This window comes from Gigantopelta aegis, chromosome 6, assembly GCF_016097555.1.
Source record: "Gigantopelta aegis isolate Gae_Host chromosome 6, Gae_host_genome, whole genome shotgun sequence".
NCBI classification, from domain to species: domain Eukaryota; kingdom Metazoa; phylum Mollusca; class Gastropoda; order Neomphalida; family Peltospiridae; genus Gigantopelta; species Gigantopelta aegis.
In genome coordinates this window covers 64,064,058-64,081,676 of record NC_054704.1, presented here as the reverse complement: position 1 = coordinate 64,081,676, position 17,619 = coordinate 64,064,058, and the positions used below count along the sequence as shown (strand labels likewise).

At 38.6% G+C, this 17,619-nt stretch overlaps 2 protein-coding genes across 3 annotated transcripts in view; one reads left to right on the top strand and one right to left on the bottom strand.

Moving 5' to 3' along the window:
- Positions 1-221: 221 nt before the first annotated feature.
- On the top strand, positions 222-4,794 carry LOC121375989 (carbohydrate sulfotransferase 11-like). Of its 2 annotated transcripts, XM_041503739.1 has the most exons (3): positions 222-357; positions 2,388-2,431; positions 3,935-4,794. In XM_041503739.1, exons 1-3 carry the CDS (start codon positions 237-239, stop codon positions 4,775-4,777), a joined length of 1,008 nt encoding a protein of 335 aa, XP_041359673.1. In that variant the 5' UTR covers positions 222-236; the 3' UTR covers positions 4,778-4,794. The 2 variants fall into 2 exon arrangements, with proteins under 2 accessions (XP_041359673.1, XP_041359674.1); XM_041503740.1 differs by lacking the exon at positions 2,388-2,431 and having other exon boundaries at positions 317-357.
- A 1,048-nt stretch (positions 4,795-5,842) lies between these two features.
- LOC121374667 (probable glycosyltransferase STELLO1) overlaps positions 5,843-17,619 on the bottom strand; it is a 29,316-nt gene continuing 17,539 nt past the window's right edge. Inside the window, exons 2-5 of the mRNA XM_041501777.1 lie at positions 13,190-13,251; positions 12,113-12,302; positions 8,521-10,446; positions 5,843-6,026 (exon numbers count right to left, since the gene is read on the bottom strand). Coding sequence (XP_041357711.1) covers positions 5,843-6,026; positions 8,521-10,446; positions 12,113-12,302; positions 13,190-13,251 — 2,362 coding nt within the window. The remainder of the gene's footprint in view (positions 6,027-8,520; positions 10,447-12,112; positions 12,303-13,189; positions 13,252-17,619) is intronic.

The following is a 17,619-nucleotide window of genomic DNA, read 5'->3' as shown; positions in this document are numbered from 1 at the left end:
TTTATTTTCGCCCCATGAAAAATTAATCCATCAAGACTGTTCAGTGTTCCTTATCAGTGCTACATGTTGCAAGTGTACCGTATCCTGTATGGGGGACAGTGTAGATTACAACGCGTGTGCTTATCCTGTGTGGTAAAGTGTGTATTAAAAACCCATGTATATCGTATTCTGTCTGTGGCAAGGTATCTTTTTAGCTCTTATCACCTGGAAGCGACAATACGTACTCGTGTTCAGCGATGAAAAAGATATCTGTTCTAGTGTTGATGTTTACAGCAGTGGCGTTGTTTACATTCACAGCACACTACAACTGGATGGACGTAAACATTGTAACACCAAAAACGGATCTTTTCACAAATGGTAAAAAAACCCCCACCCAAAACACACACGCAAACACGCATGCACACACACACACACACACACACACACACACACACACACACACACACGCGCACACACACACACACACACACACACACACACACACAACTACGTTTATTTTATAAGACCCATATTACCTTTATCCGTGATTTGTATGTGTATACATAATCGTTCGCATTAATGTGTTTTAGATTCCATATACACGTACTATACACAAAGAAAAAAGTTAAGCACCCCTAGATATAATTAGTACTGAAATAGCCCCATTGGTAAAAACTGCAAATTACGTGACGAATATGTCAAGAATGGTGTTACATCGAAATAATAGGAGAGTACAATGACAACTGTGAGTCCCACAACAGAACGACGTGCACGTGCATCATGCCACCCATGCTTTGCTCAAAATGCAGTATCAATACACTGCAATTGTTGACATTAAACATCACTGTCTTGCATTGTTAAAGTTTAATCGTTGAATATGGCACGTCGACGGTTATCAGAGGCCCAAAGATGGCGTATTATTGGTATGCATGCGACCGGCATAACCTTCAAAAGTATAGGACGTCAACTGGGGTATCATTACACCGTAATCAGCAGACTGATACGAAAACACGGGCATACCAATGCTGTAAAGGATCTCCTACGATCAGGGAGACCGCGCATGACGTCACAGCGCGAGGACAGAGCCCTGCTTCGGCTTGTACGTTGTCAACCCTTTGCTACGTCTCCTGTTCTTATGAGCCAATGGTTACCCAAAAAGACGGATGTCAGCCATAGAAGCCATTGAGTCGTTAAAACTCTGGATGGGAGTCAATACCCTTATCTACCAGCCTTATGTCTGATGGCTTAACCACGACACCACTGAAGACACCACTTATGCACTACCAGCTAATAACCGACCATTTAAGGAATGCATTCTTGCTTAAGGACATCCCAGCACAAAAACTCACATCGGTTGTTGGGTGTCATGATCATAGAGCTTGGTGCATGTACAGATATTTCCTTTCGGTTTCCATGCTAATGCTGATGCGTAGCTTCTGTACTCTGACTTCAGTGGACTTGGTATGAGTTTAGAGTTTTCCTTCTCCTAGGAGAGTTTCCTCATTAGGATTCTGAGCCTCTCCAGCCCAGTTTTGATTTTGGAGTTTGCTTCTCCTAGACAGTTGTCTTTCTTGACTCACGTCCTCTGTCTGTCCAGTCCATATTAGTCTAGGTCTCTACCCTTTGACCAGTCCAGCTTGGGTGACCCTACCAGGAGCTGATGCTCCAGGTGGCATAGCTCTCCGAGTCATTGAGGCATTCAGGCTACCTCACCACGTCAAGGAATGGACCATGAGATAGATTGGGTGTGAAATAAAGGTAAGTATATGAATACGATTCACCATTTAAAGCGACCTATCACTCTGACTCACCATCATTCCCATGACCCATATTTATAAAAGCGTTTTAACAGTAAAAAGTATTTCAAAAGAATAAAACTATGTTCTAAGAATTTTTTTTTATATAAACCTGTTTTAACTTTAAAACGCTGATACTAAAACGCATTTGTACAATCATATTTATAAACGCGTTTTAATGCTAAAACTTGTTTTAACATACCATAAAACGTGTTTAAAAAAACAACAAATAAAAACCCCAAAACAAAACAACCACGAAAGGGCATGTCTAATTTTTTGTTGTTGCAATTTTAGACACTTGAGATGGAGGTTCTGCAACAGCTACAACATCTTCAACGTGATAAAGATGCTAACTATGCTGTTCCCTGGCTGTATCCCCCAAACTTAGCTCCAAAGCAAAAATAGTAACCCGAAAACAAAACGGTTACACCACTCGGTTTTAAACGCTAAATAATTACTCAAACTTCACGGTTATAATGTGTACAGCGCGTCTGGGAAAGTCTGACACTATCAATGAAATGTTGAAAGAATGTGAAGTTAACGTAAATGAAATTATTTTCCATAAGTTTATTTTCTGTATCTTTATTTCTCTTTAATTTTGATTATTTATAGATCACCACACCGAGAAAATACAACGGGCCTTTGACGAAACACAGGTAACCGTAATATATATATATATTTTTCCTCAATGCATAAATTGCACTGCCCCGTGCTTCTCTTGAAGGTGTTCACTTTCCTTATTACGCGCCACGTTATTGTGTACTCGGCGTTATTTCTTTTTAGTTCCCAAATGTATTTCGACAGCTCTGTTTCCTTTTCGTACTTGCTGTGCATGAAGGACTTCTTATGGTTGGCATACCTTTCTTTGAAGGATCCTCCTGTGAGGCATATGTATGTCTTGCTTGGTGTGTTAGTGGTATGCACTGCAGCTTCATATATAACTGATTTAGTGAGGCAGTTTCCCTCAAGTGGGCAATCGTCCTTATTTCTGCAGTTGCATTTGTTCTCTGTTTGCTTGTTGCTGTCTTCAGCGATGATTTTTGCGTTGTGGTGTTGTATGATCGTTTTCATGTTCTTCATACAGCTGTAGCTTACTTTGACGTTGTTTTTGTTGAAGAGTTTGTGGTACTTGCTGCCGGTCGGGAAGTGCTTCTTTATTAGCTGTAGGAATGTTTTCCCCACTTTTGACCTTACGTTCCTACTGTATGGCGGGTTGAACCATGTTGTGTTCCTAGATCTATTTTTCCTTTTGGTGCTTGCTCCTGTTTTTATGTCTGATTGATGGAATACTCTCTTCTCTGTATAGTTGCTTGCTTCTAATGCTTTGTTGTAAGCGGGGGCGGCTTTGGCAAAAATGTCTTCGGTTGATGAGAGGAGAGAGATTCTCTTGCTGACAGTTCGTGGGATTTGCTTTGTGATTGCAGGTGGATGATTGGAGTTCCTGTCGATGTACATCGTTTGGTCGTTCGGTTTTCTGTAGGGTTTGTATGTACCGTTGTTCAGGTTCAATGTTGTATCCAGATAGTTGGTGGTTTTCAAATTGGTCTTCACTGTTATTTTGAGGCCGAGTCCTTGGAAAATCTTTACGAGGCCTTTTCTAATTCACTCCAATTCGCACCCCGAATGTCTGTTCAATACTGCTAGTCCATCATCCCTGTATAGCCCCAGGTTGCTGATGTTTGACTCATTCCGTATAGTTTGCAAGATAAGGAGCCCAACAAGCTCACATATCTCGGCGCCGTCATATCCGCCCATGGTTACATCAAATGCGTTTGGAGGGGCGATTTTCTAGAGTGCATGATGGTTCTGTATTCAACATCTGTGACAATAGTGTGTTGATTTTCCCACTTTAGCGCGTATATACACACTCTCACACAGTAGAATCTCGTTGTGTCGAACTCGGAAAGGTCGTGTGTGTGTGTGTGTGTGTGTGTGTGTGTGTGTGTGATTTAAACAATTTAAATTATTATTTTTAAAAGCAATATGGGATATCGTCTTTTTCATATGACGACTGCAATAACAACAGTGTTCAAACAATACAACAAACATTATATCGCCAGAGTAAAGACAAATTCAATGATTTTGTTTAGCTTCTTTTTTTCAAACCAAACAAGATACAAATTATGTGAATTAGCATAATTTCTTTAATTCCTTTTCAGTGTGATACAGAAATCAAATCCAAGCTTTACCAGACCTCAAGAGAATATTGTCAGTCTCCATGTGCTACAAATACCCTCAAAAATATTAAGAAGTATAATAATCTGGTGTATAACGATAAATACAAGTTCATCTTCTGTCTCTTGCCCAAGGTTGGTTCATCCAACTGGAGACGCATTATGCTGGTGCTGTCGGACAAGGTGAACACGTCAGACCCTTTGTCTTTGAGCATAAAAAGCGTCTACGCCAAGTACCTCGGAAGCTTGCCTTATCTGGCGAGTCTTCCACAGGAGGAGATATCCTACAGACTCAAACACTATTACAAGTTCATCTTCGTGAGAGATCCGTTAGAGAGACTTCTGTCTACGTACCTGAACAAGTTCTGCGGCAAGAATCGTTTTGCTTGGAAGAAGGTTGGCACACGTATAATAAGAGCATACAGAAGCGAACCAACCGAGGCGGCAGTGGCGTCTGGTTTGGGTGTGAGGTTTTCAGAGTTCGTTGCCTACGTCGTGGACAGTCCGGTCTATTCGTACGACATACACTGGCAGCTGATTTCCATCCTGTCATCGCCGTGTGAGATCAAGTACGACTTCGTCGGCCACTTGAATAACGCGGACGCGGATGCCAAAACAGTTCTGGACCATCTTGGGGTTTCTCATTTAGTACAGTATCCTGAACGAGATTATGACCACAAGTACGCCAACACTACGTCGAAGCTGAAAGAGTACTACAACAAAATACCACTGTCGCACCTCGTTAAACTGGTACCTATATATAATCTAGACTACTTGATGTTTAACTTGACGATTCCACCCATTTTGCAGAATATGTTAAATAAATAAAATTAAAATGAAAAAAAGTTTGTTTTGTTTAACGACACCACTAAAGCACATTGATTTATTAATCATCGGCTATTGAATGTCAAACATTTGGTAATTTTGACATATAGTCTCAGAGAGCAAACCCGCTACATTTTTCCATTAGTAGCAAGGGATCTTCTATATGCACCATCCCATAGACAGGATAGCACATACTACGACCTTTGGTGTGTCAGTTGTGATGCACTGATTGGGACGAGAAATAGTCCAGTGCGCCCCCAGACCGACCGTGCATCAAGCGAGCGATATGTCCCGCCCCGCGAATTAAAGCTAAGGAATACTCAGTAGATTAGACAGTTGTATTTTGACAATTCACCTGCTACAAGGTGTTTAATATCTTTGGTAAATTGATCAATAATCTCCTCTTCCCCGTCCCTATCCCTGTCTCTCTCTTTTTAAATACAAAAACGGTAAATATGCATGTAAAATGTATGATAATTAACCATGGAGTTGTTGTGCTTCTCAAAGGTAATTTATTCATGTCATCTCGATAAATACCTTGTAGACAGATAATATATATATTTTTTCAACATTCTAGTTTAAACCCCGTAGGCACAGATAAATACTTCTAGGCGGCCCCCCCCCCCCCCCCCCCCCCCCCCCCCCCCCCCCAAATAGAGTTCAGGTAATGCTTAATTAATTTCCAGGTGTATTAGTCGGGCAGTCAATCAAGTGAACGTTGAAATGGGATATAACAAGCTATTTTTTCATAGATTTGTTTAAAATAATGTTCTGAATGAAATTCTGTAAGGCGCCACTTTTTCATCTGTGGGCATATTTTTTAAAACGTAAAAAAACCCCATGGCCGCCGACATGCCTTCATAAAATAATAGACCGATTTGAATTATTTAAAGATATATTTATGTTTTCTGACATAAAAAAATGGATTGAAGCAAGAACTGTAAGCTTCAGTAATGTTGTACAAAATACACAAATTATTGAAGTATGCTGGTTAAATTTAAGTGTTTATAAAGTTACCATTCCAATGAATAGTTTTCTTCATTCAATAAATCCCTGTCAGTGTGCAAATTATAGCAGTTCTGTTTCATCATCAACACGTACATCATTATCCCCATCATTACAGTCATCATCGTCGTCATCGTCATCATCATCATTAATTTCTAGACCGTCATGACTCGTATTGGGATTGTGACATGTCTCTTGTCTCATACACTTACAGTATGATGTACAAGAGACACCATTTGTTTTACAGCTGCATGCATTTTGAGAACAGGTCTTGTCAGAAGAACATCCACATGCAACAACTTTGAGATGTTCCATTAATTCCATTACTGATAATGATTCGCTATCCATAGTCTGTTATATCAAGGTCAGGTGGACCTTTCTCCTTAGCATACTTCCAAAAACAACACTGGTAATGAGCACGTAGGATATGTTGTGCTTCAACTGGATTAGTTGGGGGCAATACTTTAATCTTTGGGCTATCCATTTTCTTGATACATATTAATTTTGGTGTCAGAGGTCATTAAGAGTAACGTCGCTCTTTGTAGATCCATATAAGACACTTAGCAAATGTCTGCCAGCATTGACGACTTACTCGTTGACTGCCTAGGCGTTCCCAATGCATTCTAAATTTAGATCATGCTATAAAGCATAATCTTTATAGCAGATATTTTGCTCTTTCCAAAGGGGTGGCTTGTTGAATTGCAACCTGTGAGTGCATGAACCGCAAGCAGATCTTTGCACTTGTCACCTAGTATTTTGGCAGAAGCACTAATATCGACAACAATATCATTTGAAAATGACCATTTCCAAGTGAAATACAGCAGCAAGGAAAACATGTCGTTGTCATCAGCACAAACCGGATGTGTTTCGCGTTTTCATTCATAATGACATGCAGATAACTTACAATGTTTACATCAGCTTCTTCATGACTGAACACGTTTTAGTTTCGATAAGCTACTGATACCACACAACAACGTGATCGACTGTTTTTTGTTACTAGTTTTTGTTTCCATGGCTGCATCTCTTGGAGGCAAAGGGGCTGGACGTAGCCCAGAGGTAAAACGCTCGCTTGAAGCGTGGTCGGTTTAGGATCGATCCCCGTCGGTGGCTCCACTGGGCTATTTGTCGTTCCATCAAGTGCTCCACAATTGGTGTAACAAAGGCGGTGATATGTACTTTCCTGTCTGTGGGATTGTGCATATAAAATATCCCGTGTTGCTAATCGAAAAGAGTAGCCCATGAAGGGGCGACAGCGGGTTTCCTCTCTCAATATCTGTGTGGTCCTTAACAATATGCCTGACGCCATATAACCGTAAAATAAAACGTGTTGAGCGCGTCGTTAAATAAAACATTTTCTTCCTTATATTTATTGTTTGAAGCCAAAACGATTGTACCACAATGTCGTGTCGTCGGTGGCCCCAGTCAGGTTATCGGTTAAGAAAACCCCCCAAAAACAATAAAACTATCACTTAACCACCAAACTGTACCAATTTTAATAACTGGACTTGGTTTTGCAATTTAATCTGCAAGTGAATTGCAAATAAGACTTATACCCGACTAGGGTCAAAGATTCGCTATCGACCATTGACGTTTCAGCCCCCAGGTATTCAAGTAAACGTCATCGAAAGTCCCAGTACACAAGACAATGCGATAGATCACAACGCAACGACTTTGAAAAAACAAAACAAGTCTTTATTTGAAGAATACATGTATAAAGTACAAAATAAGGTTTCCATATTTGGAATGTGTATATAATAAAAATAGACTGAAATGACTGAAAACGTTTTCTCTACTGCAGCTTTTACGTCATTGAAATCTATAATGCAATCAGAAATCTAACAAACAAAAGGAAACAACATCTTATTAAATGTCCATAAAAAATATTATCAAAAGACAATATGTTAATAATCGTTTTTATTTAAAAAAATATTAACACACACAATATGTTAATAACCGTTTTTGTTTTTAAAAATATTAACACACACAATATGTTAATAACCGTTTTTGTTTTTAAAAATATTAACACACACAATATGTTAATAACCGTTTTGGTTTTCAAAAATATTAACACACACAATATGTTAATAACCGTTTTGGTTTTTAAAAATATTAACACACACAATATGTTAATAACCGTTTTGGTTTTTAAAAATATCAACACACACAATATGTTAATAACACACACAATATGTTAATAATCGTTTTGGTTTTTAAAAATATTAACACACAATATGTTAATAACCGTTTTGGTTTTTAAAAATATTAACACACACAATATGTTAATAACCGTTTTGGTTTTTAAAGGGACAGTCCCTAGTTTCAGCCCATGAAAATGCACACTAAGTTTAGTTAATCTACAAACCTTAACACATTTGGATGAAGTTACAATTGAGTGAAACATGAGTCTGTCACTTTGAAATGGTGAAATACTCTCTAAAAATAGACTAAAACTCGACTGCATAACTGTTACATTTCAGACGCACGTGCGTTTTTAAAAATATAAGAAATGCATTTTGTGATATTAAAAACACCAGGATGACCAAAAACACTTCGAATATATGGAAATGGATATAATATAAACAATACACTCTAAGTAAAGTATGATTTCAATGCTCAAAAAGGGCTCTAAAGGTCACAAATATGCAGTAGTGTTTAAAAACTAGGGTATGTTCCTTTAAAAACATACTTTTTAACGTAAAATTTAATGTTTAACATGGATTTTGGTTCGATGTGCGGTTAACCTCTGTTGTGATGTTTTCAGATACTGATCACAATAGAAACGTTGTCCAGGTTCTTCCTTCAGATCTTTGCCGGCCTTGAACGGGTGCAGATAATGATGGGATGTGTTGAAATGTGTCCACACCGACTCCCGTTTGTCCTTCCACAAGCTCTTCCCGAGTAGGTTGATCACGTGATCAAGCCGTTCCAATCCTGCGTGTATGCAAGTGACGGCCAAGGCCAACAGGACATCGTGTTTCCGGAATATTTTAGCCAGATACACGAAATCTTTACCAAACCGACTTGGGAGGTAAAATATATCGACTGATCGATGGATAACATTCTGCAGTCCGACATTAACGTCATACATTGCAATAAATTTCTTAGCGATTTCGTCATCAGGGTTTGTTTTGGCGATGTGTTGAATTTCATCCAGGGCGCGATTGACCGCAGTGCGACCTTGAGGTTTATTCCAGTAATACCACCATTTGTGTTTTGCCTGCTGACGGTCTATCTTGGTGAACGGGTGCTGCATCCATACGTGGTCGCGTGGTAAGTCAAGTATGTTCCACGAATTGAGCAGAATGTCATCTCCAACGTGTAGATAACCTTTCACGTTGATACTCATGGTGGCTGCGTGCGTCATGCAAGTGTACAGATAGAACCACTGGTCGGCGTCCAACCCTTCCACGAATATAAAATGTTCGACTTTAAATTTCTTCACAATCTCTTCAAAAGAGGCTATTTTAGGTCCACAATACAGAATATGTCGAAAATATCTCCTGTGTGTAAACTCAATATAAGGAATATTCTGAAAGAGAAAATCGTAATTGAAAATCACTAATAACATTATGTCCTGGATGGGTGGAGATAACCATTGCTTTACACTAATATGTTGTCCTGGACACAGCTTTCCCATCGGTTCAATAAGATACGATGTCACAGCGTCTGTTTTGTCTCTCTTACCAAGGTGAACACTGGAAATCAAAGATTTAGGTGACGAGTAAATGACGGGCGGGTTCCAGTACGAGCTAGCATCAACTGAAGGACGACGTTTGTGATCTGGCTCAGTGTATCCTAGACTCTTCAAATCTGCAATCCACAGATCGAAAAGCTTCACATCATTTGCACTCACGTACTGTTTTTCCAACAGTCTGTTATACAGCATCCGCGCACACTGGAATACAGGGACTTCTAACGAGCAGGTCCACTGACGTATTAACTCAACAAGCTGTTCTGTTAACGCGCTGGAAGAAACTCGTTTGACGACAAACCCTTTACTGACAGTCTGCTCTCGTAAAGAATATGCCGTGGACGACAGGAAACCGGTGGTGCCACCTACTTCCTGAACCAGTCGCTGTGCCCAGTAACCTCGCACTGTATCACAGTTCGCGTATTTACAATCGGTTGGAAGAGCAAGGAGCCAGAGAGCCTTGTACGAAAACAATGTATTGAGAGCGTTGATTGGAGCAAATGTGTCACCTGACAGAAATACAGGAGGAGAGGACCTATCAAAAGAAACGTTCTGTGAACCCGACAGATGCAGTGACGTCAAGTCGTATTTCCGGAGAACAAAGTTGACCTGTGCCTGCTGAATGAGAGGTGGCGACATCTCCGCAATATAATACTTGTTATGAGTCCTGCTGTTCACCATATTGGGGGGATATCCACGCGGAAATAACATCGGATAGCCAAAATGACGATATGGGTTGAACACACGACTGCCAGTAAAGACTAGTCCTGCGGTGTGTGCGGAGAAAATAAAATCTATTTTGTTGAATTTGGGAATTATATCACAGTCCGTTTCAAATATGAATCCCGCTCTGTTTGAAATGGCGTAGAGATAGCCAATCATCTTCCTGCTCTCAGAATTTCGCGGGATTGCACTCGTCACCGAAAATCCTAACTCATGCTGTTTTTCATAGGTCAGAAATGTACAGTCTTTCGATCTGAATAAAGAAGCCAGTCATGTATAAAATATTAAAAATCACATCAATAATGAAATAATCTATTACATAGTTATGTTATATCTGTTCTATTGTACGATCCTACACTGAATGGTATGTTTCAGTCTTTAATCTGTCAGAATTAATTTTAAGGAGACATTGGTAACACTTGTAATAACAGCCCTTTTTATTATTATTTATTAAAAGTACATTCCCCTTTTCCATAATAAAATGTATATACGACTTACACTTACGTATACGTGTGTGTGTGTGTACACGTGTGTGTACATGTGAGTGTGTATGTGTGTGTACATGTGAGTGTGTATGTGTGTGTATACATTTTGAGCAGTGCTCCACAACTGGTATATTAAAGGCGTGGTATATGCGTTTCTATCTCTTTCTGTAAATGACCACTACTAATAAAGCTCTGTTGATAAAACTATGCCTTGGAGTATGGTTACGCGACAATTTCTTTCCTTCTCATATATATTTAATAGTTCTGGAAATCTCTTCGATTTCAACCTGAACTTTTGTTGAAATTGTCAAGAGATGCGGTATTTTATACCAAACAAATCAACTTACCTCGATTATATTTTAGTACAGCTATTTACACTGTTTTAAATTAATTAACTTTTGAATTTTTATATTGATATAATTCGTTCTTTTTTTCTTCTTTTTTTTCATATACACACCTTTAACTCCCAATACACGATCTGTTTTTTTTGTGTTAGAATTTTGTTAAACATTCATTCATTTCCCTCTACAGTCTTTATTTCGACAGCATGCAAACAATTATGACACTGTACATGGGCGTACATAGGATTTTGAAAAGGGGGGTTCCAATACATATGATTTTGAAAAGGGGGGTTCCAAAATAGATTGCAGAGATATTGGGCATATATTTCTATGTTGAGTAAATATAATAATGTCAGATATATTAAATTATAAAAAAGCGATTTCGGGGGGGGGGGGGGGTTCGGTCGAACCCATCGAACCCCCCCTATGTACGCCCATGCTGTAAAACATAACTACCTGCAACCAGAAGGGTGCTTATTTCCTCCTACTACCACTATGTTCCATCCATGAAGTCGACTAAAAGGTGTGACGTCACAACTTGAAGAATGTAGAGGAATAAACACAACAATCCAACGTCCTGTAAAGGGTTGTCTGAAAAACAAAGGTAACGACTTTACCAAAGAGTCTATGAAAGAATAAGTACTTGAAGATTGGCTAACAAGTCCACATATTAAATAACATTTTATACACGTCAAGACAACGCAGAGAGAGAGAGAGAGAGAGAGAGAGAGAGAGAGAGAGAGAGAGAGAGAGAGAGAGAGAGAGAGAGAGAGAGAGAGAGAGAGAGAGAGAGAGAGAGAGAGAGGGATGGACACGGAGAGTTAAAGAGAAATAAAAGAGTCGGAGAAAGATACAAGATAGAAAGAGAGCGAAAGAGAAAGAGAGAGAGACACACACACACACACAGAGAGAGAGAGAGAGAGAGAGAGAGAGAGAGAGAGAGAGAGAGAGAGAGAGAGAGAGAGAGAGAGAGAGAGAGAAGACTCGTAGAGAAGGCAATGGGGAGGACATCATTTGAATAACTTTTAGAAATTTAAAAAGCATGTTTATTGGTGTTAATTTGATAAACGATAAAGCTATCATGGAGACATACTTCTTTAAGGTATTGAGAGTTTTCTTAGCAGTACGTGACACGGTCTTCAAATCCAGTATTTGTATGTTTTCGGTATTTCTCGAGGTTTCTTCTCCATTACCAGTTAGACCTCCCGTAAGACAAAACCAGTTCTGAGCTATGTAGAGTGAGGCTGTACTGACGATCAATACCATCCAGATGGTCTTCAACACTACAAATAATAATATACCAATACAAAAATACACGATCTTTTAGGGAGAGGGTGCAAGTTAAAAAGAAGCACCTACACTAGTCCAAGATAAACTAAACACGCAGTACTAGTATAATATAACAGGGTATGTTGATATTATGCGATAACCAATGTCAGAATAACATTTATCAAACGTAGGGGGCGAGACATAGCCCAGTGGTAAAGCGTTCGCTTGATGCGCGGTCAGTCCAGGATCGATCCCCGTCGGTGGACCCATTGGGCTATTTCTCGTTCCAGCCAGTGCTCCACAACTGGTGTAACAAAGGCCGTGGTATGTACTATTCTGTCTGTGGGATGGTGCATATAAAAGATCCCTTGCTGCTAATCGAAAAGAGTAGGCTATGAAATGGCGACAGCGGGTTTCCTCTCTCAATATCTGTGTGGTCCATAACCATATGTCTGACGCCATATAGCCGTAAATAAAAGGTGTTGAGTGCGTCGTTAAATAAAACTTGTTTAAATTTTTTTTATCAAACTTACCTCAGTGAAGGACAAAAATTATCGAGAGCTAGCGGTGGCTTTTTTAAATTATTATTATTATTATTATTATTATTATTATTTTAAAAAAATGTTTTAAGCCATTAGTCCAACGGGTTACTGGTTTTGCATTTCTCACTAGCCCAGGGCGACGGGCTAGCGGATTTGTCGAACTCTGATTATAAGCAGTTTTCCCAACAAATACCCAGACCACGAAGATTTTACAGCCCCCCCCCCCCCCCCCCCCCCCCCCCCCATACACACAAAAAGGAAGAAGAAGAAATAAATCCATTGTAGTCATCCGTTAAGCATTGAATTTTCGGCGACTTCCCTTTGAGTGTCCCACATAGTAGTTTGCAAGCATATCATACAGCTGGCCTGGTATCCGTAACCCTCGCCCACAATTTCCTGTTGTGGCTTTCCAGTTGAACGTCTATGATTTAAGAACAAAAACATACTTTTTCGTCGCATGATAAAACGTCGTCTTCTGATCGGCGTTCAGTGTCCCCGGCCGAAGATGACGCCCAGATGGTTTCGTATGCTCCCTGCACAGTCCAAGCGGCCGTCTTTCAGGAATTTCAGGACGACTCCATAAGGTATGACTGGCCGAGCGAGACCTTCGTGTATTGTATTACAGTGCTGACCGTTACCGTGGTACTAGAGCGACATTTTTTTTTTTTTTTTTTTTTCGATATTCTGGCTCCAGCTGCAATAAATTATGAAATGGCGGATATTATCAAATGATCTATAGATATTATCCAGCAAACACAACTTTCTCATATTAAAATATGAATGCCAGAACTTTGTCAGGGATCGTACCTCTTTTAATCACAGCCCCCACCCCCCACCCCCTTCAGTTGCTTCCCTTTTATTAAGTCCGGGTGTTAATCAGATCACACTGTTTAGTTTTTCGTCTTCACAAACTTAAACCACTACCATGCTACAAATGCCCGGCGCAGCCGAGCGTTTTTTAACGCATGCGTCTGCGTTAAAAAAACGCAAACTCAACGCAAACGGATGCGTCTCGTGTGCGCCTACCTGCGATGCGTTCCTGCGATCCACTGACGATTTCTTTTATTAATTTATTTATACTTTACTCTAGGAAAAATAACAAAGATTAAATGTAATTTATTAATACATTTTAAAACATAATAAACTTTATTTAAAACATTATGTACAATATACTATTACGATATAAATCTTTCTTATTTCACAATTGTTTCTTTTAATTATTATTAAACATAGTACAATGAATGCAAAAATTTATATTTTTTAATTTCATCTATTTAGAAATGTCATTAATTACACATGCCTAGTCTTTGTTTCAAAGATGAGCAGTTGGAAATTATTTGTGTTTAAACATTTACATGTTAGTCATTTTTAATGGTCGGGTCTGTTTTCACAGTTCTATTCATCACTGAAACCAATAATTGTTAATTTCATTATATACAGATATATAGACAGATGATTGGTCAATATAAAAATGTGAACGCAACGCAGACGCAAGTAGGCGCACACGTGCGTTTTTAGACGGATGCGGCAGGAGACAGATGCGTTTGTGCGTCTAAAATCAAACATGTTTGATATTTGAAAAATCCACGCAGCGCTAAAAAACGCAACGCAGAGGGGGTCGCACACGATGCATTTTTACTGCGTTCGTACGGATGCGTTTTTTTAACGCAAGACGCATGCGTTAAAAAATGCTCGTCTGCGCCGGGCAAAAGATAAGTGATATATTTGGAAAGCTTTAATAATTATTATAATGCAAGATGGTGTGATCTAAAAGTCAAACCGACATAACCTGTGATCAAAATCGTATCTCTGCATAAGTAAGAGTTCAGTAATTGATCCAGCTACATGTGACATAAGTAAGAGTCCAGTAATTGATCCAGCTACATGTGACATAAGTAACAGTCCAATAATGATCCAGTTACATATGTCATAAGTAAGAGTCCAATAATTATCCAGCTACATATGACATAAGTAAGAGTCCAATAATGATCCAGCTACATAGACATAAGTAAGAGTCCAATAATGATCCAGCTACATATGACATAAGTAAGAGTCCAATAATGATCCAGCTACATATGACATACGTAAGAGTCAAATAATGATCCAGCTACATATGACATAAGTAAGAGTCAATAATGATCCAGCTACATATGAAATAAGTAAGAGTCCAATAATGATCCAGCTACATATGACATATCTAAGAGACCAATAATTGATCCAGCTACATATGACATAAGTAAGGGCCCAATAATGATCCAGCTACATATGACATAACTAAGAGTCGAATAATGATCCAGCTACATATGACATAAGTAAGAGTCCAATAATGATCCAGCTACATATGACATAAGTAAGATTCAATAATGATCCAGCTACATATGACATATCTAAGAGACCAATAATTGATCCAGCTACATATGACATAAGTAAGAGCCCAATAATGATCCAGCTACATATGACATAACTAAGAGTCGAATAATGATCCAGCTACATATGACATAAGTAAGGGTCCAATAATGATCCAGCTACATATGACATAAGTAAGATTCAATAATGATCCAGCTACATATGACATAAGTAACAGTCCAATAATGATCCAGCTACATATGACATAAGTAAGATTCAATAATTGATCCAGCTACATATGACATAAGTAACAGTCCAATAATGATCCAGCTACATATGACATAAGTAAGAGTCGAATAATGATCCAGCTACATATGAAATAAGTAAGAGTCCAATAATGATCCAGCTACATATGACATAAGTAAGATTCAATAATGATCCAGCTACATATGACATATCTAAGAGACCAATAATTGATCCAGCTACATATGACATAAGTAAGAGCCCAATAATGATCCAGCTACATATGACATAACTAAGAGTCGAATAATGATCCAGCTACATATGACATAAGTAACAGTCCAATAATGATCCAGCTACATATGACATAAGTAAGATTCAATAATGATCCAGCTACATATGACATAAGTAACAGTCCAATAATGATCCAGCTACATATGACATAAGTAAGATTCAATAATTGATCCAACTACATATGACATAAGTAACAGTCCAATAATGATCCAGCTACATATACATAAGTAAGAGTCCAATAATGATCCAGCTACATATACATAAGTAAGAGTCCAATAATTGATCCAGCTACATATACATAAGTAAGAGTCCAATAATGATCCAGCTACATATTATACATAAGTAAGAGTTCAATAATTGATCCAGCTACATATACATAAGTAAGAGTCGAATAATGATCCAGCTACATATGACATAAGTAAGAGTCGAATAATGATCCAGCTACATATGACATAAGTAAGAGTCCAATAATGATCCAGCTACATATGACATAAGTAAGAGTCCAATAATGATCCAGCTACATATGAAATAAGTAACAGTCCAATAATGATCCAGCTACATATGACATAAGTAAGATTCAATAATTGATCCAGCTACATATGACATAAGTAACAGTCCAATAATGATCCAGCTACATATGACATAAGTAACAGTCCAATAATGATCCAGCTACATATGACATAAGTAACAGTCCAATAATGATCCAGCTACATATGACATAAATAACAGTCCAATAATGATCCAGCTACATATGACATTAGTAAGATTCAATAATTGATCCAGCTACATGACATAAGTAAGAGTCCAATAATGATCCAGCTACATATGACATAAGTAAGAGTCCAATAATGATCCAGCTACATATGACATAAACAGGAGTCCAATTATGATCCAGCACTTGGGCTTTTTGTATTCCCACGTACGAGTCTACACATGACATAAATAAGTCGAATAATGATCCAGCTTTTCTACTGTCTCTCTTCGTTCTTACATACATGGCATACAGGGCCGTACCCTCCGGGGGGGCAGGTGGGGGGGCAGCTGCCCCCCCCTGAGAATCTTGTCCTTTTTTCTTTTTTTTTATATATCTCCAGTAATAGCATAGAAATGTTTAATCTTTATAGTATGTTAAAAATTATTTATAAAATTTAGTGCCCCCCCATGGATTTTGGTCAGGGTACGGCCCTGGCATACTAAAAACTGTTATCATGATGCAAACCGTATCACTGCATACGTACGAGTCCAGTAATGTATGAATGACCCAATGACAATTGATTGGAATTTTGGATTATTATTATGACATTTTCATAAAGTGATAATTTAAGCGCCATAGCTAAGAGTGTTGCATATATTTTGTAAAATAATTACGACAAACAGCATAGAAACAAGAAATAGAATCATACTGTGTGTGTGTGTAGGTAGGTAGGCGTGTATGTATGTGTGTATAGGTGTGTGTGTATGTAGGTAGATAGGTGCGTATGTGTTTGTAGGTAGGTGTGTCTAGGTGTATGTGTATAGGTAGGTGTGTGTGTGTGCGTGTGTGTGTGTGTGTGTGTGTCTGTCTGTCTGTCTGTCTGTCTGTGTGTGTTATTTATTTGTTTTAAATATGACAATAAAAAATAAATACATTACTGATAAACTACAAAGTGAGCGGGAGCCTGACAAACTCAAATGACTGAACTACAGTAGGTCTATATATACTAACGGAATAAAGTAACTCTGCATCATTAACAGTGGTTTTTTGTTTTTTAGTTTAGAAAATAACAACATGATGTTTAGTAATCCGTATTATAAACCGGCCTCGGTGGCTTAGTGGTTAGGCCATCGGTCTACAGGCTGGTAGGTACTGGGTTCGGATCCCAGTCGAGGCATGAGATTTGTAATCCAGATACCGACTCCGAACCCTGAG

Bases quoted from the DNA above. Each gene is read 5' to 3' on its own strand.
- LOC121375989 (XM_041503739.1), top strand. From the start codon at position 237: ATGAAAAAGATATCTGTTCTAGTGTTGATGTTTACAGCAGTGGCGTTG. The intron at 358-2,387 runs GTAAAAAAACCC...GATTATTTATAG, and splicing joins AACGGATCTTTTCACAAATG to ATCACCACACCGAGAAAATA. The intron at 2,432-3,934 runs GTAACCGTAATA...ATTCCTTTTCAG, and splicing joins GGGCCTTTGACGAAACACAG to TGTGATACAGAAATCAAATC.